Source organism: Mustelus asterias, chromosome 14, assembly GCF_964213995.1.
Source record: "Mustelus asterias chromosome 14, sMusAst1.hap1.1, whole genome shotgun sequence".
NCBI classification, from domain to species: domain Eukaryota; kingdom Metazoa; phylum Chordata; class Chondrichthyes; order Carcharhiniformes; family Triakidae; genus Mustelus; species Mustelus asterias.
The window spans coordinates 95462033-95489391 of record NC_135814.1 but is presented as its reverse complement, the minus strand read 5'-3'; the positions used below and the strand labels follow the sequence as shown (position 1 = coordinate 95489391).

The window sequence follows — 27359 nt, the reverse complement described above, 5'->3', positions numbered from 1 at the left end:
TCCTATTGCAGATGAATTCTGCTGCTGAATTCCTGCAATGGGGAAATGTTATTTCCCCATTAACCCACCTTATCCAGTACAAAATTCACCCCAAAAAAGATGATTCATTCCCCTGTTGGTCTGGCAGTCAGTTTGATAATAAGGTGGTATTAAGAGCATGAGGAATTATCATCGCGCATTCACTGTGTTGCTTGGCCAGTACTGAGGGGTCTAAGGCCCAAACTGTTGTCCCCCCCAGCGGTTTTAGCAGCATGTAAAAGACTGATGGGTATTGAGCTTGACTAAGATCTCAGGCCAGATGGGAATAAGAGGCTGACAAGGAGGAGTATGTAGCCTCCACGACATTGTAATTCTTTTCTTCATTTATCACCTTCACAAACACTACTGGGCCTGTGGGGAATCTTCAATGACACTTTTTGCAATAGTGCTGAGGTCGTGATGAGAGATGTTCTTGCCTTGAATTGTCGCCAACACTGAGATACAGCATTTATATTTCAGGGAAATCCTGGCCCCAGAGGAAGTAACGGAGATTCCGGGGAGAGAGGCGATGATGTAAGTAACTTTCTCTGTGACCTGTTTCTTTTCAGCCCACCGGATAGCAATGGACAGGAGAATTCTGGCCTTGTCTTAGTGTTTCACATTGCTGCACGGTGCTACAGGACTAGAGCTACATATTATTTAGAATCATCGAATCTACAGTGCAGAAGGAGGCCATTCGGCCCATCGAGTCTGCACTGACCACAATCCCACCCAGGTCCTATCTCCGTAAACCCATATATTTACCCTGCTAATCCCCCTGACACTAAGGGTCAATTTAGCCTGGCCAATCAACATAACCCGCACATCTTTGGAGTGTGGGAGGAAACCGGAGCACCCGGAGGAAACCCACGCAGACACGGGGAGAATGTGCAAACTCCACACAGACAGTCACCCAAGGCCGGGATCGAACCTGGGTCCCTGGTGCTGTGAGGCAGCAGTGCTAACCACTGTGCTACCCTACAATTTAACCTGCGATTTGTAATTGTACTGATCACCATTGTTCAAGCTTTAGGCACTAAAGATGGGAGCATCTGTTGAAGCCTCTGTGTGAATTCATGAAACAAGAGTCAGTACCTTCAGGAGGGAGGATTCCTGAAATTGGAAATACATCTGCAAGCATTAAGAACCAGTCTCACCGGTATAGTTTAGGCCTAACATGTAACTGGCATGACCAGAATAAGGGGTAACAATGTAAAAAAATCCACGTGTGCCATTTTTAGTGGGAGTGAGCCTTTGACATAATAGTAACATTCCTACCTCTTTTGTTCTGGATGGCACTGCAGATATCCTTGCTCAGGCTGCGGTGACCCTGAGTGCTGGCTCTGACGTCCATAGAACAGTACAGCACAGGAACAGGCCCTTCAGCCCACAATGTTGTGCTGAACATGACGCCAATTTAAACTAATCCCTTCTGCCTGCCCTTGGTCCATGTCTCTATTCCTTACATATTTATGTGCTTATCTAAAAGCCCCTTAAACACCCCTATCCTATCTGCCTCCACCACCAACCCCCGGCAGTGCGTTCTAGACACTTACCACTCTCTGTGTAAAAACAACTTGCCCCTCACATCTTCTTTGAACTTTCTCCCTCTCATCTTAAGTGCATGCCCCCTAAGATTGGACATTTCAACTCTGGGGAAACGATTCTGACTGTTGTTATGGTTCAGGTCAGAAACTCCAATGTGAAGCCGACCTGGATCATAGGTGTTGTATTGTAAATTTGGCTCAGATAAGCATATGTTCCACTTCCGGTATGATTCAAATGACCCACTAGGGAGCTTTTATCAAACAAGTTTATTTAAGAATATAGTTTATTTGTATAGTAAGCATATTAGCAATAACTTCTATCAATTACCAACAACAGAAAACAAACACGATAATATATAACCCTTAACCAATTTATCAAACATGTTCCAATCAAACCAATCCCATAAACATCCCATTTTACAGGTTTAACACAGAAAAAACTAATGCTCACGCAATACTGGAACTGAGTCCTTTGGGTGAATGCTGCAGTTCTCTTGATCCAGTTTGGAGTCAGAATAGCTGCCCAGAATAGCAACGAGAGTCTCTGGTCAAGCCACCAATGATGTGGAGAAGCCGGCGTTGGACTGGGGTAAACACAGTAAGAAGTTTAACAACACCAGGTTAAAGTCCAACAGGTTTATTTGGTAGCAAAAGCCACACAAGCTTTCGGAGCTGCAAGCCCCTTCTTCAGGTGACTCACTTGAAGAAGGGGCTTGCAGCTCCGAAAGCTTGTGTGGCTTTTGCTACCAAATAAACCTGTTGGACTTTAACCTGGTGTTGTTAAACTTCTTACTGTGAAGCCACCAATAGCAGATTTTCGACTCTAGCATTGCTTTCAGCTAACCAGCAGAATTTCCAAAACCAAGGAGAGAGAGAGACACTCCTTTCCAGCTTGATGTCCCTTCTAAAACTAAACTAACCTGCAGCTCAAAATTGAAAACGTAAGAGCTCCTGTCACTTGACCTGCCAACCAGTTTTCCTCCAAACAATGCAGAGCCATAAGACAATAAAGACAAACAACCCACCCACCCTGCCTCCCCACCCCCATCCCTGTTTAAGCAGCAATAAAAGGACGTCTCCAGACAAGCCGATGCCATAATGAAAAAACAACTGAAGCCAAAAAGTCCTGCTTACCCCTGCAGAAAACATAATGTAGAACAAAACACCTCTTAAAGCTACATAAAGGTCACACTATCAACCCTATCCATGCTTCTCATCATTTTATAGACTTCTATCAGGCCTCCCCTCAGCCTCCACCACTCCAGAGAAGACAACCCTAGTGTGTCCAGCCCCTCCTTATAACTCATACCCTCTAATCCAGGCAGCATCCTGGTAAACCTCATCTGCACCCTCTCCAAAGCCTCTATATCCTTCCTGTAACTATCCAGCTGAGATAATTACATGCAGTGAGTCCATTGTGAGGGTGATGGGAATGGTATAGGACTAGAATCATAGAATCCCTATAGTGCAGAAGGAGGTCATTCGGCCCATCATGTCTGTACTGACCACAATCACACCCAGACCCTATTCCCATAACCCTCATTTTTACCCTGCTAATCCCCCTGACACTAAGAGGCAATTTAGCATGGCCAACCAACATAACCCGCACATCTTCGGACTGTGGGAGGAAACCGAGCACCCGGAGGAAACCCACGCAGACACGGGAAGAATGTGCAAACTCTGCATGGACACTGACCTGAGGCTGGAATTGAAACTGGGTCCCCGGCGCTGTGAGGCAGCAGTGCTAACCACTGTGCCACCGTGCCGCCCTAATTAACCTATTGGCTAGTGTACAACCGTGGAGGGAGTAACTACGGAATGGACTATCAGACTGTTAATCAGCCTGCGAGTGCTTCCTGCTGTCCTCGGAGGGAGGAGTGCCTGATAAGGACACCAGCCTTCACTGGGGCTTGGGTGATAATGAGTTACCTAGTCTTCCCTCACACTTAAAGAAAGTAAGTTTTCTTTCTAACTTCCGGTCTGTTTGTTTTTCTGCACAGGGCCCTTCAGGAAATGACGGCGAAATTGGCGAGCAGGTAATTGGGATGATTTTGGATGCATAACTAGGAGCCTTTTGATTAAAGGATCAACTCAATCAATTCCTGGTATATTTCAGTTAGGCAACCGAGAGCACCACACACTTCCCATCCGCAAACGTGATTCATTTTTCTTTGCAAGTCAAGTCCCTCACATAACTCAAGACTCAATTGGACACATCTGCTGCGTATGTGTGGCTTGTATTAGTCAGCAGAGACTCCCTGGAAATCCCTTAATCGACATGAGGAACTATCTAATATCTTCCTCCAAAGAGATGGATGAAAATGTGAAGGAAATGTATTTATTGCACATAACCTAAGGAGTTTAATTTCCTTTGGGATCACTTTGGTTAGTGCATTTATCTAAGGGATCGGAAACAACTGTTGTAAAGTAGGACAGAAACTAATCCTTCAATGTGCTGTTTGACGCAGGTCTTTGCTTGTTCATTTGAAAAAGGATTAATGGCCATGTTCTTAAAAGCAACCAAGAGCAATTTTAACTGTTGCTACAGGAAAACATGTGCATAGAAACACCATTGGGGAAAAAGGATCCTCTCCAATAGCATATGGCTTTACAATTACTCCTTGAGCCATCTGTTTAAAATGAACACAGTGGGTAGGATTTTCCGGCCACACTTGCCCCAAGACCACCCGAGGTCAGCGGACCTGGGCATGGTCCTGCCCTGCCCGCTATGATTCCCATGGCGGTTGGGATGAGAAAACTCCACCCTCTGAACCATGACTTTAGATTGGGTCTTTAACATTAGGTCTGTTGGAGCACCACTCCATTTGCCTGATAAACTCCAGTGAGAGGGGGGGTGGGGTGGGGCAGGAGTCAGGATAGCTCTTCCACCTTCCCCCTCCAATTCCCAGGTTATGGGGGTGAGGTGGGCAATGGGAGGCATGTCTCAGTGATCTCCCAAGCTGCCCCATGAATTCCAGCCCATTCACCCCACCCCTTTGAATAGATCAGTGAACTCAATGCCCACTGAGGGATAGGCCCCATAACAGTCCCTGTAAAAGCCCCAAGTGTACGCTGATCGGTAGAAGGATAAAAATGAGGCCACTTCAAATCTTCCAGCGCCCACTAGAATGTTAAAATCCAATCAAGACCTTCTTTTGTCGAGCCAAAAGTCCCAATGCCTGACTGGCCAAGGGCTGGGCACAGGGGCCGTTGTCCGAGGCAACCCATGGCAAGTACCCCAACCGGGCCGCATGTCCCACACCTGCTTAACGTTGAGATGTGGTGAAGGAGGGCGAGAAAACACTATGCTAAATCTCCAAGCATCAATGTTACGAACACACGTCTACAATGCCACATAATCATTGTGTCATCGAGATGTTTGCCTGAATAATGTTGTAACTTCCATCTGCTCTTCTCGAGGGACCTCCTGGTGAATCTGGGCTGCCTGGACCTCCAGGACTAAGAGGATTGAGGGGAATTAAGGTAAGATTCAAAAGAATTGATGGTAAAGAATGTAGGAATGGGAGAAGGCCATTCAGCCCCTCAGGCCTATTCTGCCATTCAATTAGATCATGACTAATGTGTGTCTTAACTCCATTGACCTGCCTTGATACTACAACCCCACCCTTACCCAACAAGAATCTGTCAACATTAGTTCCAAAATTTACAATTGGCCTCCCAGCACCCACCCAGGCCGCAACAGCTTTTGTGTGGAGTTAAGTTTCTGATTTTGACTCCCCTGTTTGTGTGTGTGAAGCAGTGCTTCCTCACATCACCCCTGAACAGCCTAACCCCCTTGTTCTGGACTCCCTCACCAGAGAAAATAGTTTCTCTCCATCTACCCAATCAAATTATTATTATTGAACTAGAAAGAGTGCAGAAAAGGATGCTACCGGGACTTGATGGTTTGAGTTATAAGGAGAGGTTGGATAGACCAGAACTTTTTTCTCTGGACGTAAAAGGGCTGAGGGGTGATCTTATAGAGGTCTATAAAATAATGAGGGGCGTAGATCAGCTAGATAGTCAATATCTTTTCCCAAAGGTAAGGGAGTCTAAAACGAGAGGGCATAGGTTTAAGGTGAGAGGGGAGAGATACAAAAGTGTCCAGAGGGTCAATCATTTCATACAGAGGGTGGTGAGTGTCTGGAACAAGCTGCCAGAGGTAGTAGTAGAGGCGGGTACAATTTTGTCTTTTAAAAAGCATTTAGACAGTTATATGGGTAAGATGGGTATAGAGGGATATTGGCCAAACGCAAGCAATTGGGACTAGCTTAGTGGTAAAAACTGGGCGGCATGGACAGGTTGAGCCGAAGGGCCTGTTTCCATGCTGTAAACCTCTATGACTCTGAATCTAAATGATGAACCCACTAAAGTGGATCAAATGGAGTCCACATTGGAGTCCCCGGCAGTCTCCGTCACAAGGGACATAGCCTCGAAGGCCAGTGCAATCAATAGTTGATGCAGTCACTGAAAGAATGGCTGGGTGATTGCCGTCACATCCTGTCCTTTGTTTGGGAGTAGGCATGCCTTGGATGTATCATTTTCCATCTTGTCTCACCTCCTGTATCAGGGGAGATAGCAGAGAGTAGATAAAGTGAGTGTGTGATCAGCATTGAGTTTGTTATGCTTTCAAGGGATGTGGGTGTAGCTGGAAAGGCCAGCATTTATTGCCCATCCCCAACTGCCCTTGAACTGAGTGGCTTTGCTAGGCCATTGCAAAGGGGAGTTAAGAGTCAACCACATTGCTTGTGGGTCTGGAGTCACATGTAGAATAGACCATAAGACATAGGAGCAGATTTCCTTCCCTTATGAAGCAGATGGATTTGTGCAACAATCAGAGATAGTTTACACTCCCGAGGCTAGCTTTATACTCCAGGTTTATTAATTGAATTTAAATTGCAGCAATGCCACACACATTTCTTATTACTTTTCCCCACAGGGAGATGTTGGCCCTGAAGGTCAAGCGGGACATGAAGGCCCCCCTGGAGTTAGTGGAGAGCCGGTAAATATATTCTTAACCCGATACCTCTTAACTGAAATGGAAGAGTAATCTGATGGAAGCTTCACTCATTCACCGGTGGATCTCAGTCCATCGATCGTTACTAATTAGCCTGAGGGTTCTCTCCCGGTGTGAACATGTGTTCAGGAAAATTAAGTGGGTCCACTGCACTGTTCACAACTTAAAGTTAAAGTTTAGTTATTGGTCACAAGTAAGGCTTACATTAACACTGCAATGAAGTTACTGTGAAATTCCCCTAGTCGCCACCTGTTCGGGTCAATGCACCCAACCAGCACGTCTTTCAGACTGTGGGAGGAAACCGGAGCACCCGGAGGAAACCCACGCAGGGAGAACGTGCAAACTCTAGACAGTGACCCAAACTGGGAATTGAACCCGGGTTCCTGGCGCTGTGAGGCAGCAGTGCTAACCGCTGTGCCACCGTGCCGCCCATGTTCCTCTCAAACTGTACACATCGGGGTGAGTCCCTCCCATTCATATTGAATTGGGCAACTCAACAAGGGCTTGTTAATGTCTGCAATACATGTCTTCAAGCTCTTCCGCTACGACACAGATGTTGACACACTTTGAAGGGGCCGACATTCCTACCTTGCCGAAAGTCACTTTGATTCAAGACCAAGGGTGGAGTTTTCCCATCCTGCCCGCCACGGGAATCATAGCAGGTGGGCGGGGGGGGGAGGGGAAAACCATGCATTCATCGACCTCGTGTGCAATATTCCAGTTTTGGGGCGCACGCAATCGGAAAATTCCGCCCCAAGTTTCTGAAGTCTCAGTTATATCAAATGCCTTGTAGGTTACCCATCTAGCTGTTGCTCACTGCCACCGCCCCCCCCCCCTCCCCCGCACCGCCCCCCCCCCTCTCCCGCACTGCCCCACCCCGCACCCCTCCAGCTCCCTGCCCCATTTGATTCTCAGTGCGCCCACCTCGATCGGAACTTCTAACAGGAGTTTGATGTGCGGATGAGGTTATACGCACTTAGTGGGACGCACTTAGTGGGACTCACTGATTGATCATTTTAATTCATTGGAAAAGTTTTGAAAGCATATTTAATTAAAGTTCGATCTTTCGTCAGAGGCCAATTGTCTTTTATTGTTGTTGCTCATTTATATGTATTATTTTTACGAGCGAACTATGTACTTGAAACAAATTCCGTATGGTTAATAATAAAGTGAATGCATTGAGTCTGTGGCAGACCTCGGGAGAGAATGTAGAAATAGGAAGAGGTCATTCAGCCCCTCCCTCCTGTTCCTTCATTTAATTGGATCATTACGGATCTGTATCCCAGCTTCATTTGCCTGTCTTTGGTTCATAGTCCTTGTGATAACATTGTTTTGTTAAAACAAAGGCCTGTGCTCTGGATCTACGTAACCCGTGGTCCAGGCTGTGAGTGCGGGTTTTAAATTCCCGCCACTTGACTCTCATTTGGGGAGCTCCAGCTCACTCAATAGGAAAACCCGTACTCCCTGAAGCTCACAGGGAGATCTATTAATGATGCCAAATGGCCTTCGTGGCCACCATACTCTTACCCAACACAAATCTATTCACTTCAGTCTGGAAAGTTCCCTTTCATTTCCAGCCCCATTGACTTTAACGGGGAGAGAAAGTTCCAGGTTTCCACCAGGTTTTACGTGAATTAATGTTTCCTGACCCCCTTGTTTTGGGTTCCTCCACCACAGCGAATAGTTTCTCTCTGTCGACCATCAACTCCTCCAAACATCTATAACGCCTCGGTTAGATCACTCTTCAATATTCTATATCTGAGGGCAAATAAGATGATAAACAGAAAGGACAAAGCTCGCAACACTACTTCACCTTAAACCCGGGCAGTGAGGTAAAGGAGTTGTTTCTTGGGCCTAGAATGGTGTCGATTGAACCCATTTCGAGGTGCTGTTTCTTAGGCCTCAGTTGTGGCCAAAAAGAATCCGACTCTATTGCCAGAATTTTACCGCTTCGCCTGCCCCAATTCCGGGATTCACCGTTGGCCTCAGGTGGGATTTTACGAGCCTCATCCGAGCGAGGTCATATGAACCAATCTATGAATCATAGAATCCCCTCACTGCAGAAGGAGGCCTTTAAGCCCATCGAGTCTGCACAGACAACAATCCCACCTATCTCATAACCCCACATATTTACCCTGCTAGTCCCCCTGACACTAAGGGGCAATTTAGCATGCCCAATCCATCTAACCCACACATCTTTGGAGTATGGGAGGAAACCGGAGCACCCGGAGGAAACCCACGCAGACACCTGGAGGATGTACAAACTCCACACAGACAGTGACCTGAGGCCGGAATTGAACCCAGATCCTTGGCGCTGTGAGGCAGCAGTGCAAACCACTGTGCCATCGTGCCGCCCGAGTTATGAGTCTGTATTTTTTTGGCGGCCACCTATAGCAAGCCTGAGGCCCCTTGCACATCTTAATATCCTCCTTGAGGACCCTTCTGGGAAATGGGGCTGCCCTGAGCAGAGCCAGGGTTGGGCCTACTCCATTTGGCTTTTCCTGTTCCAGATGTGGCCTCTGAGCAGCTGACACCAGACAGTTTATATTTGGAAGCTTGATGGGGAGCCAGGTACTATGCTCCTCCCAGCTCTGCAGTGCATCTGAGGGCCACTGTTGGCCCCGTGCAGTCCTTCTGCAGTCCTTCCTTGCCACCCTTCTCCAACCCTCTCACCCTCTCGAGGGATTGACCAAAGGCCCCTGTTGGTCTGAATCTGAACTCTGGCAATGGGCGAGCTACATCTGAAGGCCTATCTTAATGATTCAAATGAGGCCCAGTTTCAGGTAGGCCTCACACCTCCTGTGGGGGAGGGGGAGGGGTGAATGCATAATGCATACGTACCCATAAAAGAGACCAGAATCAATTATTTTGCCCCAGGGGGTTCACACAACTTTTGTGGCCCAGTAGGAATAGAACTCTGTCGGATTTTAATATGATTTGCAGCACTGGAGACTAATAAAGGCCAGAAAACCATGGTAACCAAACCATTCTGGAATTTTCAACAGCAAAACATACACCAGATGCACAAAACTATCCAAGTGCGGATGTGCCCATATGTCTGCCAAAGCTCGGAGCAGTGCAGCTAACAGAAATTCAGGAAAGTTATTTTAAGAGTCAACTATGTCTCTCAAAGTGGGAATGAATAGCAAAAGTGGCTCTCTCTCATCCTGTTTGCACTCGAAGTGCTCTCAGGAGGCAGAGCCTGTCAGGTGGGATTCGTCCACTTGAGTGATGTAAATGTTGGCATTGTGGGAAACACGTCAGCTAGCCTGGCTTTTCAGAAATCTCCGCCATTGCAGACAGGCCCCCTCTCCCCAAAAACAGAAATGATGACCCCCCTCCCCCTGCCCCAGTGACATGGAGCGCACCATCAACCCCTCAGCAAAGAGGGGCATCCTCTCCCCGACACTGAAATAATGGGTCACCCCCCACCTCACACCACACAGACATGAGCGTGACACAACCCAACCCTCCCCTTCAGCCCCCCTTCCCCCTCAGACCCCCATCACCCAAAGAGCCTCAGTGTTTTCCGTTCCTTTTTTCCAGAGTACTTGGGTTCTTTGAAGTAACCACCGCTGTCAATCAGAACAAGAATGTTTCTAAACATTGTGGTTAGGAATAATGGTGGGGGGGAGGGGTACTTCGGACGTGAAGGGAAAGGTAAACAAACACAGCTGACTGCACGCCGAGTAAATACCATTAAGCTGTCAATCAAAGGCTACTTCAAAGGAGTGGGCAGTGAGATGGAATGAAATCAAAGGTTTTCAAAGGGTTTGAAGTTATATCAAAGGCTTTGAGCTGTCGATGAAGACTCAGAGACTTGAAATAAACGCTCTGTTAAAACAGTGAGGTTGAGGAACAGCTGTGTAGAAGGGAATTCCCACTTGTGAAAGTGGCTGACTTCTGTCAGTCACTCACCTGAAGAAGGGGCTTGGAGCTCCGAAAGCTTGTGTGGCTTTTGCTACCAAATAAACCTGTTGGACTTTAACCTGGTGTTGTTAAACTTCTTACTGTGTTTACCCCAGTCCAACGCCGGCATCTCCACATCATGACTTCTGTCAGTCAGAGGACTTGAAAGGGATCTTCTCACACCTGCAGCTTCCCAGACGGAGAAAGGGGAATCCCTTCTGAATGGAGTGCTGCCGTGATTTGGGAGCCTTCCAGCTGCCCAGGGGGGCAAGGAGATTAAAGTGACCGGGGAACTTCAAAGGTTTTAGTGGGCAGAGGCAATAATGACTATTTTACCCCAGAATGGTGTCTGAACTCACCATCCCGAAACTGAACAACATATTTCCCAGGGCTAGAAGGGGCAGTCCAGCCATCAGACCCCCCAATCCGAGGGGAGAGTGCCGAGGTTAACACCTTGTCCCCAGTGTGAGCTCACCCAATGTCCAGGACCCATTGGGGACCCTCCCTCAGCAGCCTGGAAGTGGGCAGAGGAGTTCATGGACACTGGACCTACCTCCTTGACCCCCCCACCTTTGGGCCCAACACACCAGATCCAGGCTGGTCATGGGCACCAATGCCCGCCTGGTATATTTCCTGCCAGGGAGGCGGGTGCATGACAGGAGGGCTCGGGATTGGTCGCCCAGCTTGCTAACCGTACTAAATTATTGGTTTTATGTAATTATCAAGTTCTGACCCACTCTGGCCGGGAACCCAGCTGGTGGGATGGGCCAGGTGGATCCGGCGGGAATCCCGTTTTCGGCCCAACGCCCCATTCAGCGGGAGATCGGGATTCCCTCCAGTGGCTAACAGGGATGGTGAATCCTCCCACCTCCTATATTTAATTATGGGGATTGCAGGTAAATCTGTTGTCTGAGCACCCAGAAACCCCATAGGAGCAGCGTAAGCAAGTTCCGAGATTCCCACTGAGATTACCGTGCCAGGGATTCTGTGCCAGTCAATCCTGCTTCCCACAACTCTGAGCGGGCAGTGCGGATGCTGTGATCCAGCATTATTCCGTCACCTCACATCACTTTAGTATGACACCGTGTGCTGTTTCAACCCAATGTGCCATCAAATAGGTCAGACTCACCCTCTAACCTCCATTTAAAAGTTTAAAGTTTATTTATTAGTGTCACAAATCGGCTTACATTAGCACCGCAATGAAGTTACTGTGAAAATCCCCTAGTCGCCACACTCCGGTGCCTGTTCGGGTACACTGAGGGAGAATATAGCATGGCCAATCCACCTAATCAGCACATCTTTCAGACTGTGGGAGAAAACCGGAGCACCCGGAGGAAACCCACGCAGACGTGGGGAGAATGTGCAAACTCCACACAAACAGCGACCCAAGCTGGGAATCGAACCCGGATCCCTGGCGCTGTGAGGCAGCAGTGCTAACCACTGAGTTGCATTTTACCCCTGAATCGAATAGAAATTGACCTGTCCTCGAGTGCTAAATCTTTACACCTCTAATGTTTGGGAGGCAGTTTTGCCTCTGTAGGGATCTGAGCACGCTCAGGTCTGTATGCAGATGGGTGGCACACTGCTTTCTCACAGCGCCAAGGACCCGGGTTCGATTCCGGCCTCGGGTCACTGTCTGTGTGGAGTTTGCACGTTCTCCCCGTGTCTGCATGGGTTTCGTCCGGGTGGTCTGGTTTCCTCCCACACTCTAAGGATGTGCGGGTTTGGTGGATTGGCCATGCTAAATTGTCCCTTAGTGTCCAAAGATGTGCGGTTAGGTGGATTGGCCATGCTAAATTGTCCCTTAGTGTCCAAAGATGTGCGGGTTAGGTGGATTGGCCATGCTAAATTGCCCCTTTGTGTCAGGGGGATTAGCAGGATAAATATGTGGGGTTACGGGGATAGGGCCTGGGTGGGATTGTTGTCTATGCAGGCTCGATGGGCCGAATGGCCTCCCCCTGCACTGTGGGGATTCTATGATAGCTGAAGGCAGTAGTTTGAAGTATCGCAGTATGATTTTACATTGCGGATAGTGAGGCAAAGTTCAACCATGGTCTCAGCTCTTGATCAACACATTATTTATTCCCAGGATTTGGGTGGATCTGGCAATCTATTAGCCACCTCTGTTTGCCCTCGAGGAGTTTGGTAATGAAGCATCGATATGGTCTTTTTGTTCAGGGTGGTATGGTCCTCCACCTGTCTCAATGTACACCCCTTCTGCTGTGACTCCTAATCACTTTGCTCTCCTTCCTCAGGGAGAGGCTGGCCGACCGGGACCTCGGGGATTTAAAGGTGACATGGGAAGTGCAGGACAAGAGGTTCGTACCCTTTACTCGAGCAGTGGAGGTTTGGTCACTGTTCTTTGCTGCTCCCCCTACAGGCCATGCCCAAGCTCAGCAACCACACCCACTCATGTGGTGTGATGGGAATTGGGGTACGAAAGCATCAGTGATAATGGCCTCACTCCCCATCCTGAGCAAGTTGTCAAATGCTCTTCTACAGACATTCCGAGGTGATTCATCAGGCTAACAGCCCTCCCCCCCCCCCCCCCCCCCGTCACCCCACTACATGGAGGTCAGTAGCTCTCCCCCTATACCTCCTGTCCCCTGGACAGCCTGAGAGGCTGCGGGTCTGACACTTATTGCCATTTAAAGAACAAAGAAAATTACAGCACAGGAACAGGCCCTTCGGCCCTCCAAGCCTGCACCGACCATGCTGTCCGACTTAACTAAAACCCCCTACGCTTCCGGGGACCATATCCCTCTATTCCCATCTCATTCATGTACTTGTCAAGACGCCCCTTAAAAGTCACCACCGTATCCGCTTCCACTACCTCCCCCGGCAACAAGTTCCAGGCACCCACCACTCTCTGTGTAAAAAATCTGCCTCGTACATCTCCTTTAAACCTTGCCCCTCGCACCTTAAAAGAACAAAGAAAATTACAAATACAAATTAAAATACAAATCAGGATCCCAACATGTATATCGCACCATGATTGTCTTTTTGGATTGCCCTAAATCAGGTGGTGCGTGTTGGAAATGGGTTCCAAAGGTTAAGATCCTTTCATTGCTGTGAGGTTGAGAAGGGTAGTTATTCTCCCCCATAGTCTTGTGACCAAGCCTGGGATACGCATGGTCTGGTTCCCCTTTCTCCTACAGTACAACACCTCCAGACATCAATCCGCCACCTTCTCTAACTCATTCATGTACCTCCATCTAGATCAGGTACTGTAAGAATTCTCACAACACCAGGTTAAAGTCCAACAGGTTTATTTGGAATCACAAACTTTTGGAGTGCTGCTCCTTCATCACAAACACAGCATATATAGACAAAGACACAATATATGCCATGTTTGTGAACCTATGTCCACTCACCTGATGAAGGAGCAGCACTCCGAAAGCTCGTGATTCCAAATAAACCTGTCGGATTTCAACCTGGTGTTGTGAAACTTCTTATAGTGCCCACCCCAGTCCAATTTCGGCATCTCCGCCTCATAGACCAGGTAGGTACTAACAGCTGAGAGTTGCCAGGCTGCATTGGGGTGCCCATCGTCCCAATAATGGATGCCCCATTGTCACAGACCACCATGGATAATGCCCATCTTGGTTGTTCTTGGTTGTGGACTATTCCCTTCGTAAACCTGGGGTCATCCAAAACTCGGCTGCCTGTGATAACTCTATGAACGGTATGCTTTGTCTGTATAGTGCATGAGAAACAATACTTTTCACTGTATCCCAATACATGTGACAATAATAAATCAAATCAAATAACTTGCGCCATGTTCTGTTGCCCTATCACCCTTGTGCTCGCTGCCTGGCACCTGCTCACGCAACTTCTGGATTTTAAAATTCTCATCTGTAGTTTCAAATCCCCTTGCTGCACCCCCCCCCCCCCACCCCCTCCCCTATCCCTGTAATCTCCTCCAGCCCCACAATCCCCGAAGATATCTGCGCTCTACAACCACCCTCTGGCTTCTGTCATCAAGCCAATTTTGTATCCATTTGGCTACCTCCCCCTGGATCCCGTGAGATTTAACCTTATGCAACAACCTACCATGCAGCACCTTGTCAAAGGCCTTGCTAAGGTGGAGCGTTGTTTGCTAGCGGCAGGATTCTCCAGTCCCGCCGCTGTCAATGGGAATTCCCATTGACGTCACTCCACACCGACGGGAAACCCGCGGGTGAGGGTGCGCTGCCAGCGGGACCGGAGAATCCTGACAGTATGAACAACTGGAGAATTCCAGCCATTGTTACGCATCAAACTCAAATTACCCGCCGCTTTGCCACTAATGCGAGCAAAAGGAGCAACACAAACCAAAGTGTGGCTCACTCATGTGCTGAGGCACTTCACTCAGGGGGAATATTACCCAAATAGTCGCTTCGAATTGGTGTCTGCAAGGTGGAACAGGAATCACAGAGACCGCCTCCTCGATAATTCAATTCCCAGCACCTCGGGCTCACTCCATTTTCTTTCTGGTACACAGTCTATTCTGAATTTGTAACTGGGAATTCCTGAAGGACTAATTCACGTTTCATTCATCCTGCAGGGAGGCAGAGGACCCAGAGGTCCAAAGGGCTACCCAGGTGATCCGGGCCCAATGGGTGAGATGGTAAGAAAATGCACAATCACCAGATGTGGGAGCCATTTATACCCATTAAGCAAGGGAAAAGTCAAACTAATCTTTCACATAGAGGCCTTTGGGCTGTGGTCACCTGTTAAAGATCCTGAACCCTAAACTCTGGCATTAACATGAAGACTTTTTTAATCACATTCATTCCTGGGCTTGGGCACAGTTGGCAATGCCAGTATTTATTGCCAGTCCCATGTTGCCCTTCAGAAGGTAGTGGTGGAGTTGCTATAGAACCACTGCTGTCCATATGATGAAGATATTCCCGCCAGCTCTGTTAGCTTGGGTGTTGAAGGAATGATGAAGGAACGGTGATATATTTCAAAGTCGGGATGGCGTGTAACCCGGAGTGGAATTTGAATGTGACGGGTTTGTCATGAGTCAACTGCCTTTGCCCTCTGGAGTGGAGATAATGGGTTTGGGAGGTGCTTGCCAAGAAGCCTTGGCATCTTGTCGTGGTGCATATTGTAGATGGTACACATTGCAGTCAGAGTGGTGGAAAGTTTGAATGTTTAAGGCAGGATGGGCTACTGATGAGGAGGACTGCTTTGTCCTGGATGGTGTTGAGCTTCTCATTAGGAAATGTTGCAGCTACACTCATCCAGGAAAGTAGAAAGTATTCCAGCACACTCCTGACGTCCAATTTTGGATTGAAATTCTCCCCTTCACTGGGGATGTGAGTTCTGCTCTACAGTAAGACTCGAGTCCAACCTTCTATCCTCACACCCCATCAACTTGGTCTTCCTCAGAAGGAGGAGCCCCACATCAGGGGCAGAATTTTCCACTCCCATTAGCAGTGGTAACTGTGGCGGGCGGGGCAGCAAGATTTGGTGGGAGGCTAAAAATCAGTTTCCCGATGGTCCAAAATTAGTCTGGAGTCCTCTGCTCCCGACTTTCATGGTGGCTTAAAAGTGGGGCGAGTTTTCGGCAGATCTGTGTTGGGGACTCCATTTGGATCATGTGAAAGCTCATTAAAAGCCCAACACCCCGGGAATCTTCCACCCCACTCCAAACCAAGCACCCGTCCAGTGGGAATTACACTTCATCTCCACACGAATGGCGTTCACTAGGCAAGATGGACTCCTCCCTGAACTTCCTGGTCAGTCGGCATTGCTTTTGCCTTCCTTTTACATCGTCGCTGAGAGGTGTCAGCCACTGAGGTGTCACACACACTGGGCACAGCGGAGGGGTGAGACCGAGACAGGGCTAAGGTGGGCAGAGGAGATCAAGGAGAAGAGTGGAAGAATGAATGACTGATGTTGTTCAAAATGGCACCCGGACATTAGGATCAGAAAATTATAGAATCCCTACATGTGTAGATGGAGGCCATTCGGCCCATCGTGCCTGCACCAACACCAATCCCACCCAGGCCCTATCCCTGTCACCCCACGTACTTACCCTGCTAATCCCCCTGACACTGAGGGGCAATTTAGCATGGCCAATCACCCTAACCCGCACATCTTTGGACTGTGGGAGGAAACAAGTGCACTCGGAGGAAACCCACGCAGACACGGGGAGAACACGCAAACTCCACACAGACAGTGATCCGAGGCTAGAATTGAACCCAGGTCCCTGACGCTGTGAGGCAGCAGTGCTAACCACTGTGCCACCGTGCCCGCCCACAAGTGTCATCGCTGAGCCCTGGATCAAATTTTATGGCAGTTCCTTAGACTGGGATTGGGTAGAATGGGATTCCGTTGCCTGAAATTCCTCAGCAAGAGGAGCTTCTGATGAGACTTGAAGATCACAAAATGTCGGAATGAGCTCCGGGCTTTGTCACACAGCTGTCTTCGCAGGATCATAGAATCCTACAGTGCAGAAGGAGGCCATTCGGCCCATCGAGTCAGCACCGCCCACAGTCCCACCCAGGCCCTATTGCCATAACCCTCGCATTTACCCCTGTCAGTCCCCCTGACACTAAAGGGCAATTTAGCATGGCCAATCCACCTAACCCGCACATCTTTGGATGAAAGGCAAGTGAGCCACACTTCCGCCAGTATCTTCCCCAAGAACAAGCAGGAAAATTAGTCACGGCATCCTCCACACACCCTTATAGGATTGTGAAGGCCAGTGAATGAATCTCTGGCTCCTCTGCAAGATACTGGAAATAAGGTGCCTGAGGCCACATGAGTGGAGAAATGCTGGTTGGTAGCCGCCCAGAGATTGTGAGTTCAAATTGTGAGGTGCTGTTTGTGAAATTGAATTCAACAAGACCATTCACTTGCGAATTAACGCCAGAAAATGACCATGAAATCTGTTGGGGTTTCTATAAAAACTTGACCCAACTCATAAACACCCTGCGGGGAAGGGAATCTGGCTTGTGTGCGAGTCTGAACACACACGATGGCGGCCATTTTGAGTACCGCCATTCAGCATTAGCAGGGCACTCTCAAAATGGGGTCGGTCATCTTATTGCCCCATTAACACTGGCGGTGCGGGCACCCCCACTTTGAGAGAAAACATTTCCTCTTGCAGAGAGTGCTTAGAATTCAGAAATCTCCGCTAACAAAACATTGTTGGAGCACTTCGAAAAGAGAATTTGATCCTTTCTGGAAATATTGAAGGGTAGATGGAGAGTGAGCAGAAGTACACAGTTAGAATAAGTGGCTCAGGTGGAGGGAAGCATGAGTGAAGAATTTAATGGGGCTGAGTGTTTGAACTTAACGTTCGATAAGAGATTGAAAAGTTAGTTCCCAACTAGACTCACAAAACCAAAAGAGAAAATGCTGGAAAATCTCAGCAGGTCCGGCAGCATCAGTAAGGAGAGAAAAGAGCTGACGTTCCGAGTCCAGATGACCCTTTGTCAAAGCTAAAAAGGCATAGAAAGTGAGAGATATTTATACTGTAGGGTGAGGGAATGAAAGATGAGTCATAGCCACAAAAAACCAGGGGAAAGGCTGCTAATGGCAGCCCATTGAGGGAATAGAAGGTGTGAATGGCCAAACGGCAGAGAAGCTGAAATCAGAGGGTAGGCTGCGATAGATGAAGATGAGGGGGGAGATGGGTAGGATTCAGATTCCAGCATCCGCAATAATTTGCTTTTATCCAGTAGAATAAATGAAGTTTCACTTGATCCTTTTGTTTTACTCGAATGATTTGCTCCTCTTTTTCTAACACGCCTTTTCTTATTGATGACAGGGAGAAAATGGCAGTCCAGGCAACGGGACCAGGGGACCATCCGGATTGCCCGTAAGAGATTAATACTACTTTCATTCCATTACTTAGCTGTGTCCTCTTGACGCACACACCTCCTTAATTTTGTCTTTTATAAAGCTGTCAAAATGAGATGTTTTACAGCAGTTTTCACAACCTCAGGATGTCCCAAAGGACCTCACAGCCAATGAAGAACTTATGAAATGTGGTCACTGCTGTTACGCAGGAAACGCAGCAGCCGATTTGTGCACAGCGAATTCCCATGTACAGAAGTTTGATAGTGACCAGACCATTAACTTTAGAGTTGTGGGTTGAGGGATATATATTGGGCCAGGCGTCAGAGAGATTCCCCCCTTCTGTTCTTCAAAAGGAGCGCTGGGTCTCAGAGATTGCAGTGATGTTCCCCTGAAGTTGCAGCTCTCCCAGGTTAAGTCTATGGCAATGGACAAAATGAGATACTACACAGCGCATCGCTCCATGTTCCTCCTCTGTTTTCACTGCAATCCAAAGTACACTAGAATGTCACCAGCCATCCAAAGTGGATTTGGAAGATACAAGATAGAATCCCTGCAGTACAGAAGGAGGCCATTTGGCCCATCAAGCCTGCACCGACAATAATCCCACCCAGGCCCTATTCCCGTAACCCCATATATTTACCCCTGCTAATCCTCCTTGACACTAAGGGGCAATTTTATCATGGCCAAATCAACCTAATCAACACATCTTTGGAGGAAACTGGAGCACCGGAGGAAGCCCACGCAGACACTGGGAGAACATGCAAACTCCACACAGACAGTGACCTGAGGCCAGAATTGAACCCAGGGCCCTGGAGCTGTGAGACAACAGTGCTAACCACTGGGTCACCATGCCGCCCTTATACTTATCTTACACATCCACCTGGGAGGCCTCAGCTTAACATCTTATGCAACAAGCAGCACTTCTGGCAGTGTAGCATCTGCTCAGTAATGCGCTGAGTTAGTGCTCAAGTTTTGCAGTAGGACTTGAGTCAGAAGCAAGCATGCAACCCACTGAACCTTTAACACATAGGTTACCTATTTACGCAAATATAGACATAAGCTTTTGATGTCATTACGTGTTAAGACTCAGTGCTTCCCAATCCTTTTCATTCTGTGACTCCTCATAGAATCATAAAATCCCTACAATACAGAAGAGGCCATTTGGCCCATCGAGTCTGCACCGACTCTCTGACAGAGTAACTTACCCAGACCTTCTCTCCTGCCCTATCCCCTTAACCCCACACATTTTCCCTTAACCCCATACATTTTAGAATGGCTAATCTAATCTACACCTACCATGTATAGGCTTGATGGCTAATCTGTTTAATTTACGCATTTAGCATGGCCAATCAACCTAACCCACACATCTTTGGACTGTGGGAAGAAACCGGGGTTCCCGGAGGAAACCCACCCAGACACAGGGAGAATGTGCAAACTCCACACAGTCACCCAAGGCCAGAATTGAACCCGGGTCCTCGGCGCTGTGAAGCAGCAGTGCTAACCACTGTGCCACCGTGCTGCCCCATTTTCCACAACATTTCTGACTCTATTTTAATGCTTGAATATTGGTCCCAACCCAGATTGAAAGCGATGGATAGGGTATGGAATTGTTTATTGTGGGGGGGGTCGAGGTGGGGTTGGGGGGGGCATGGGGGGAAGGGGGATGGGGGGAGAAGTTAATAAGCACTGGGGGTGTAGGGGAGATAGGGGTGAGGAGAGTTGCTAAGTGGGGTGAATGATTTTGTCCACAATAGTTTCTAAAGACTCTGAGGGGACAGTGGAACTAAGAATCACACGTGCACTCATGAAGCCTTGGTGCTATGTGCAAATTGGATGTTGTGTATTCTACATTACAACACTTAAAAAAAATAGTATTTCCTTGGCTTTGAGCCACCTGGTAGTCATAACAAACATTATGTAAATGCAAGTCTGCCTTTAAATAATTGTAATGGTGCAGGCAGAATGGAAACACTTTAATTCTCTGTTTGAGTGCTAGCTGTGGTAGTTACATTACTTTTTCTGTGCTGATAGATTCGAATATAAAGTGATAACTCTGATAAATGTTTTTGCTCCTCTTCCCAATAGGGTATTTCAGGTATACCAGGAAACCCAGGATCGAATGTGAGTTGGTTTACTAATTCCTAGGCCACCAGAGATTGTGTTCTATATGTTTGGGCAGGGCAAGTTTATTCAACACCAATCATGATTTTTAAAATTTGCTCCTTTATGGGATGTGGGCATCACTGGCAGCCCTGACTGTATATGAGTGGAGTGGCTTTGCCTGGCCATTTCAGAGGGCAGTTAAGAGCCAATCGCATGGCTATGGATCTGGAGTCCCATGTAGGCCAGACTGGTTAAGGATGGCAGATTTCCTTCCCTCAAGGATATTAGTGAACGAGATGGGATTTTCTGACAATTGACAACAGTTTTATGGTCACCATTACTGAAATTAGCCAGAGTTTGCTGATTGAATTTTAATTTCGGAATTTAACCCAAGAGCATTGGGATCGCCCTCGGGATTACTATTTGTGACATTACCGCCACACCATCCTCGTTATGTTAGTGAAGGGGCTTTGATTACTAGAAAAGAGATTTGATTTGATTTGATTTGTTTTATTATTGTCACATGTATTAATATACAGTGAAAAGCATTGTTTCTTTCACGCTATACAGACAAAGCATGCCATTCATAGAGAAGGAAAGGAGAGAGTGCAAAATGTAGTGTTACAGTCATAGCTAGGGTGTAGAGAAAGATCAACTTAATGCAAGGCAAGTCCATTCAAAGGTCTGATGGCAGCAGGGAAGAAGCTGTTCTTGAGTTGGTTGGTACGTGACCTCAGACTTTTGTATCGTTTTCCTGATGGACGAAGGTGGAAGAGAGAATGTCCGGGATACGTGGGGTCCTTGATTATGCTGGCTGCTTTTCTGAGGTAGCGGGAATTGTAGACAGAGTCAAAGGATGGGAGGCTGGTTTGTGCGACGGATTGGGTTTCATTCATGATTCTTTGTAGTTTCTTGCGGTCTTGGACAGAGCAGGAGCCACACCAAGCTGTGACGCATCCAGAAAGGATACTTTCTGTGGTGCATCTGTAGAAGTTGGTGAGAGTTGTAGTGGACATGCCAAAGGGAGGTGAGGGAAAGGCTAACAGCAAAACCAGACTATCCCACCAATCCCTGCAAGGAACCAATAGTTGGCAGAGCCATGGAATTGTGGGCCTTTGAGTGTGAAATTGGGCTAAGTGCCTCTTGTCATAGAAAATAATGGCCAGGAACAGCCTCCTGCTTCAGAATGTCTCTCTTTATTACACACTGGGCCCATACCTGGGTGTCCAAAGTCCCTGCCTGGTTTGAGGTGAGCAATCCCCTGGCAATATGGAAGTTGGGGCCTACGAGGTAAAAAGGGGTCCCGGTTGCCAGTTTAGGTTGGAATAGCTGGAAGCTTGGCCCATGCACAAGTCAATGGGAGCGAAGGGACCTCGCCAGTGGTAAGTCTCAAATCATTTCATAAAGTGTTGGAGGAGCAGGAGTATAGCTCCATGGCCCCTCGAGAAATAACGTGGGCTGCCACTGGTCAGGGACGCCCCCACCCCACTCCCTGCTCACCCTCCACTGTCATGAGGAGAATCACAGCAGACAGGAGGATGGGGGGTGCGTGCAGCAAGCACTCTAACTCAAAGTCTGAGAAGGTAAGGACAGGGCACAGGGGCTGTCACTCCTGTTGTGAAAACAATATACTACAGCCAGAAAGGATGTTTGACAAAGAGTGTTTAGCATTGGCAAGTTATCATTTGAACTTGACACAATTCGAACCAACAGATGCCTATGATTAGGGGCTTTTGAGAAACTTCTCCAGATGCCCAGAAGCCTGATTCATTTTGTTAAAGGAACTTATTTCCTCGCTGCACATGAGTTGTTCATTATGTCCTCTTTGAACTATGAAGTGAGGAATTCTGAAACTCTTTGCTGAGGGCCAAAGCAGAGCTGGAAGAGGCCTTTCTCATGTCTCTTCTTCTCTCTCTCGTGTAGGGAACAACAGGCTTCCCAGGGCCAAAAGGCGATGATGGAGAACCTGGAGACCCTGGAGCTGATGTAAGTAATGACTTGTCAAGAGAGGCGGAATGGAGAGACGTTTGCTGATTTACAGGATGTTTCCTGACTCAGTTTGAGAGGGAAGGGATCCTGTCCCGATATCATTGGAATGGGAACCTGATCCCAATATAACTTGGCCTATCAAAGTCACCCAATGGTGGTGGGTGGGGTGTGAATTGCTGGGGGGAGGGGGCAGGGGAGGGGGGAGGTGGGAAGGAGGGTGGGGAGGGGGGAGGTGGGGAGAGGGGAGGTGGGGAGGAGGGTGGGGAGGGGGGAGATGAGGAGGGGGTGGGAAGGGGGGATGGGTCCATCGCTGTCAAGTACATGCATCCTGACTGTGGTCTACAAATTAGCTGAGGTTTATTTTCTGCGGCTCCTTTCCAGTATTCCATAACCTTCGTCAACTGCGTAATCCCTGAAAAACTGCAATATAGGCCCTAATGACTAGCCTTGTGCAAAGATAATTGAAGTAAGAATGATGCGTGGGATTTTGTCATTGATTAGTATGCATTAGCCCGAAAACCATTTGCGATGGGAGTGGTTGGGGGCAGGATGTGATAAAATCTCCAAGAAAGCATCCAGTCAGAATTGGTTTTAGATCATAGATACCCTACAGTGCAGAAAGAGGCCATTTGGCCCATCGAGTCTGTACCGACCACAATCCCACCCAGGCCCTACCCCCATATCCCGACATATTTACCCACTAATCCCTCTAACCTACACATCTCAGGACACTAATTTTTAGCATGGCCAATCAACCTAACCCGCACATCTTTGGACTGTGGGAGGAAACCGGAGCACCCGGAGGAAACCCATGCAGACACGAGGAGAATGTTCAAACTCCACACAGACAGTGACCCAAGCCGGGAATCGAACTCGGGTCCCTGGAGCTGTGAAGCAGCAGTGCTAACCACTGTGCTACCGTGCTGCCCCTTAGGCGAGATAGCCTTTTAGGGGGGATAGTGATGAAAAGTCTTGTACCTTGGTCTAATTTTGATGAGATTTACATAACTGTATTGACATGTTTTAAAGTATGATTTGAGGCATACTGAGAATAGAACCCCTACAGTGCAGAAAGAGGCCATTTAGCCCATCGAGTCTGCACTGATCACAATCCCACCCAGGCCCTATCCCCATAACCCCACTTGCCCTTTTAATTGTAAAATGGGGCGATTTCCCATCAAACAAAATATGGCATTCTGAGCTCCTATAAGTCAACGCAATAGCCCCTCACTCTGTCACAAGTCAAGAAAGAGCAGAAGACCCCAGGGTCGCAGGAACAGGAGGAGGCCATTCATCCCATCCGGGCTATTCTGCCATTCAACCGATCATGGCTGACCTGTACCTCAACATTTTTAACAATTGATTTTTATGGGACATGGGCATCGCTGGCTAGCCCAGCATTTATTGCCCACCCCGAGCTGCCCTTTAGAAGGTGGTGGTGAGCTGCCTTCTTGAACCGTTGCAGTCCATGTGTAACTCAGTAGTTTAGTGGCTGGCGCCGCTATCCGTTAGGGAGCTGGGAGCGGGATAATGTCAAAGGGACCCAGAAACGTGTTTCTGCCCTTTTTTTTAAATAAGAGTTGCAATAAAGGATAATTATGAAGCAGCTGAGGTGACCTGAACTGACTTCTCTGCCTTGGCTCCGGGATGCCAGATTCAGAAAAGCACAATTTCTTCCTTATTTTCTTGGCAACGATGGCCTTCTCCAAATTGTTTCGAGATGGGAAACAATACTTGCAAGGCTTAAAATGTGACCAGGAGGAATGGAACCAGAAGAGACCTTGGCATTGATTTTTCAATAATCACAGAGTTAGAAACAGTCCTTACTTCTAGCCCGGAGGACGCAGACACGGGGAGAATGTGCAAACTCCACACTGACACTCACCCAAGGTTGGAATTGAACCCAGGTCCCTGGCGCGGTGAGGCAGCAGTGCTAACCATTGTGCCACCCGTGCCAATATGTTGGAATAACCCGTCTGGCAGTTACCTCTTTAATAAAATTAACTCAAGACACTGCGGATGCTGGAAATCTGAAATAATAACAGAAGATACTGGAAAAACTCAGCAGGTCTGCAAGCAGCTGCAGAGAGAGAAAGTCCACATGACTCTGAAAAAGGGTCATTTTCTGTTTGTAGTTCAAGTCAACTCTTGAAACTCGCACATGAGAAACAAGCTTGTGGCTGGGATCCCAGAACACTGGCTGAACCCACGGAGTCAGAGTGTCACTCAACAGCCTTGTGGGACAGGAAGGGAGGGAGCGAGGAGAGAAGATGCTTGCAATCTTATTGCAGCTGTCTTGGGGTGTCCCAGAGTGTTTCACAGCTGTTGGACAGTAGTCCTGTTTGCATCATTGGGAATGTATTATAGGGGATCCACAAGAGCATTGTGTACACAGCAAAGGTTAGATAAATGACCAAATTTTCTGCTTCAGTGATGATGGTTGAGCAATAAATGTTGGACAAGACCAGGTTGAACTAGAGCCAGCCATGTTGTTGAGGTTTTCCATCTTGCACTCATTAGGACAAACACAGGAATGCCAAATTTCAGATGATCATTCTTTGTCTTGTTACCCTGACAAGTACAAGATGAAAAATTTCAGCAACATGTCTCTCTTTTCAGTGAGTTCTGCACAGCCAAGCGATTAAAACATTGGTAATTAGAAAGTAGGAGCAGGAGTAGGCCATTAGGCCCTTCAAGCCTGCTCTGCCATTCATTATGACAATAGGTGGAGCTCTGAATCACAGAATTACAGAATCTCACTATGCAAAAGAGGCCCTTCGGCCCATTGAGTCTGCACTGACTCGTGTGAAACACCTGACCTCCCACCTAATCCCATTTATCAGCACTTGGCCCATGGCCTTGAATGTTATGATGTGCCGAGTGCTCATCCAGGTACTTTTTAAAGGATGTGAGGCAACCCACCTCCACCACCCTCCCAGGCATTCCAGACCATCACCACCCTCTGGGTAAAAAGGCGTTTCCTCAAATTCCCCCTAAACCTCCTGCCCCTCATCTTGAACCTATGTCCTCTCATGTCTGACCCTTCAACTAAGGGAACAGCTGCTCCCTATCCACTCTGTCTTGTACACCTCGATCAGGTTGGCCCTCAGTCTTCTCTGCCCCAACGAAAACACCCCAAGTCTACACAACCTCTCTTCATAACTTAAATGTTCCATCCTCGCCAGTGAATCTCCTCTGCACCCCTTCCAGTGCAATCACGTCCTTCCTATAATGTGGCGACCAGAACTGCACACAGTATTCCAGCTGTGGCCTCACCAAAGTTCTATGCAACTCCCCTGCTCTTCCTTGAATAATCATAGAATCCATACAGTGCAGAAGGAAGTTATTCGGCCCATCAAGTCTGCACTACAATCCCACCCAATTCCTGGCCCCGTAACTCCATGCATTTAACCTAGCTAGTCCTCCTGACACTAAGGGGCAATTTATCATGGCCAATCCACCTAACCCGCACATCTTTGGACTGTGGGAAGAAACCGGAGCACCCTGAGGAAACCCACGCAGACACGAGGAGAATGTGCAAACTCCAGTTTGGTGTCTCAGTGTGGGAGTGCTGCTCGGGCTGCAGTAGAGTGTGACAGTTGGTGTCTCAGTGAGGGAGTGTTGCTCGGGCTGCAGTGGAGAGTGACAGTTGGGGAAGTGTGGGGAAGTTTTTTTGTTTTCTTTTTTTCTTGCTGGTAATGGCTTCAGGGATGGCAGTTCAGGCAGTATGCTGCATCTCCTGTGGGATGTATGTGGTGAGGAAATCCAGTAGTGTTTCAGGAGATTTTAGTTGTAAGAAGTGCATTAGATTGCAGCTTCTGGAGGAGCGTGTAAAGGAGCTGGAGGGGGAGGTAGAGGAACTCCGCATAATTCGGGAGGCGGAGGTGGAAGTTGATAGGAGTTATAGAGAAATAGTAACTCCTAGAAATGAGGCTTGGGTCAATGCCAGGAGGAGGGGTAAGAAGCAATCGGGAAGACAATCCCCTGGGGCGGTTCCCCTCCATAATAGGTTTTCGGTGCTGGAGGCTACAGTTGAGGAGGAATCAACTGAGCATAGAGAGCAGATCTCTGGGGGTGAGCCGAGTGAGAAAGCTCAGGTGGTTAGGGGCTGTAAAAGACTGGGCCTTGTGATTGGGGACTCCACAATTAAGGAGACAGATAGGAGGGTCGGAACTAAAGGTAGGGACTCAGGGTTGGTGTGTTGCCTACCAGGGGCTGGGGTCCGGGATGTGTCTGACAGGGTATTCAGGACTCTTAGGGGGGAGGGAGATAAACCACAAGTTATTGTACATGTGGGGACACACGACATAGGGAGGATAGGGGAAGGGGATATTAGGCAGGGATTTATGGAGTTGGGGTGGAAACTAAAGGCCAAGACTGACAGAGTGGTTATCTCTGGACTCTTGCCTGTACCACGGGATAGTTTAGAGAGGAATAGGGAGAGGGAAGGTTTGAATTCATGGCTGAGGGGATGGTGCAGGAGGGAGGGGTTCAGGTACTTAAGCAATTGGGGCTCGTACTGGGGAAGGTGTGACCTCTATGAGAAGGATGGTCTACACCTTAATCAGAAGGGGACCAATATCCTGGGGGGTAAATTTGCTAAGGCCATGCAGGGAGGTTTAAACTGATTCGGGGGGGGGGAGGGATCCTGAGTAGTGGGGCTGAAAGTGAGGGATGCATGGATGGGGACTGCAATGCACGGCATTGCAGAGGTGGGGTGGAGCAGGGTTTGAAATGTGTATACTTCAATGCCAGGAGTATTCGCAATAAAGTGGGTGAACTTGCAGCGTGGATCAGTACCTGGGACTTCGATGTTGTGGCTATTTCAGAGACATGGATAGAGCAGGGGCAGGAATGGATGCTGCAGGTCCCGGGGTTCAAATGTTTTAGTCGAAGTAGGGAAGGAGGTAGAAGAGGGGGAGGGGTAGCATTATTGGTCAGAGATTGTATCACAGTGTCAGAGAGGAGGTTTGATGAGG

At 48.1% G+C, this 27359-nt stretch overlaps 1 protein-coding gene across 1 annotated transcript in view; it reads left to right on the top strand.

Moving 5' to 3' along the window:
- Window positions 1–27359, top strand: part of col6a1 (collagen, type VI, alpha 1) — a 105515-nt gene that overhangs the window by 41642 nt on the left and 36514 nt on the right. Inside the window, exons 17-25 of the mRNA XM_078228914.1 lie at window positions 499–552; window positions 3566–3601; window positions 4986–5048; window positions 6505–6567; window positions 12747–12809; window positions 15038–15100; window positions 18257–18307; window positions 20374–20409; window positions 22315–22377. Coding sequence (XP_078085040.1) covers window positions 499–552; window positions 3566–3601; window positions 4986–5048; window positions 6505–6567; window positions 12747–12809; window positions 15038–15100; window positions 18257–18307; window positions 20374–20409; window positions 22315–22377 — 492 coding nt within the window. The remainder of the gene's footprint in view (window positions 1–498; window positions 553–3565; window positions 3602–4985; window positions 5049–6504; window positions 6568–12746; window positions 12810–15037; window positions 15101–18256; window positions 18308–20373; window positions 20410–22314; window positions 22378–27359) is intronic.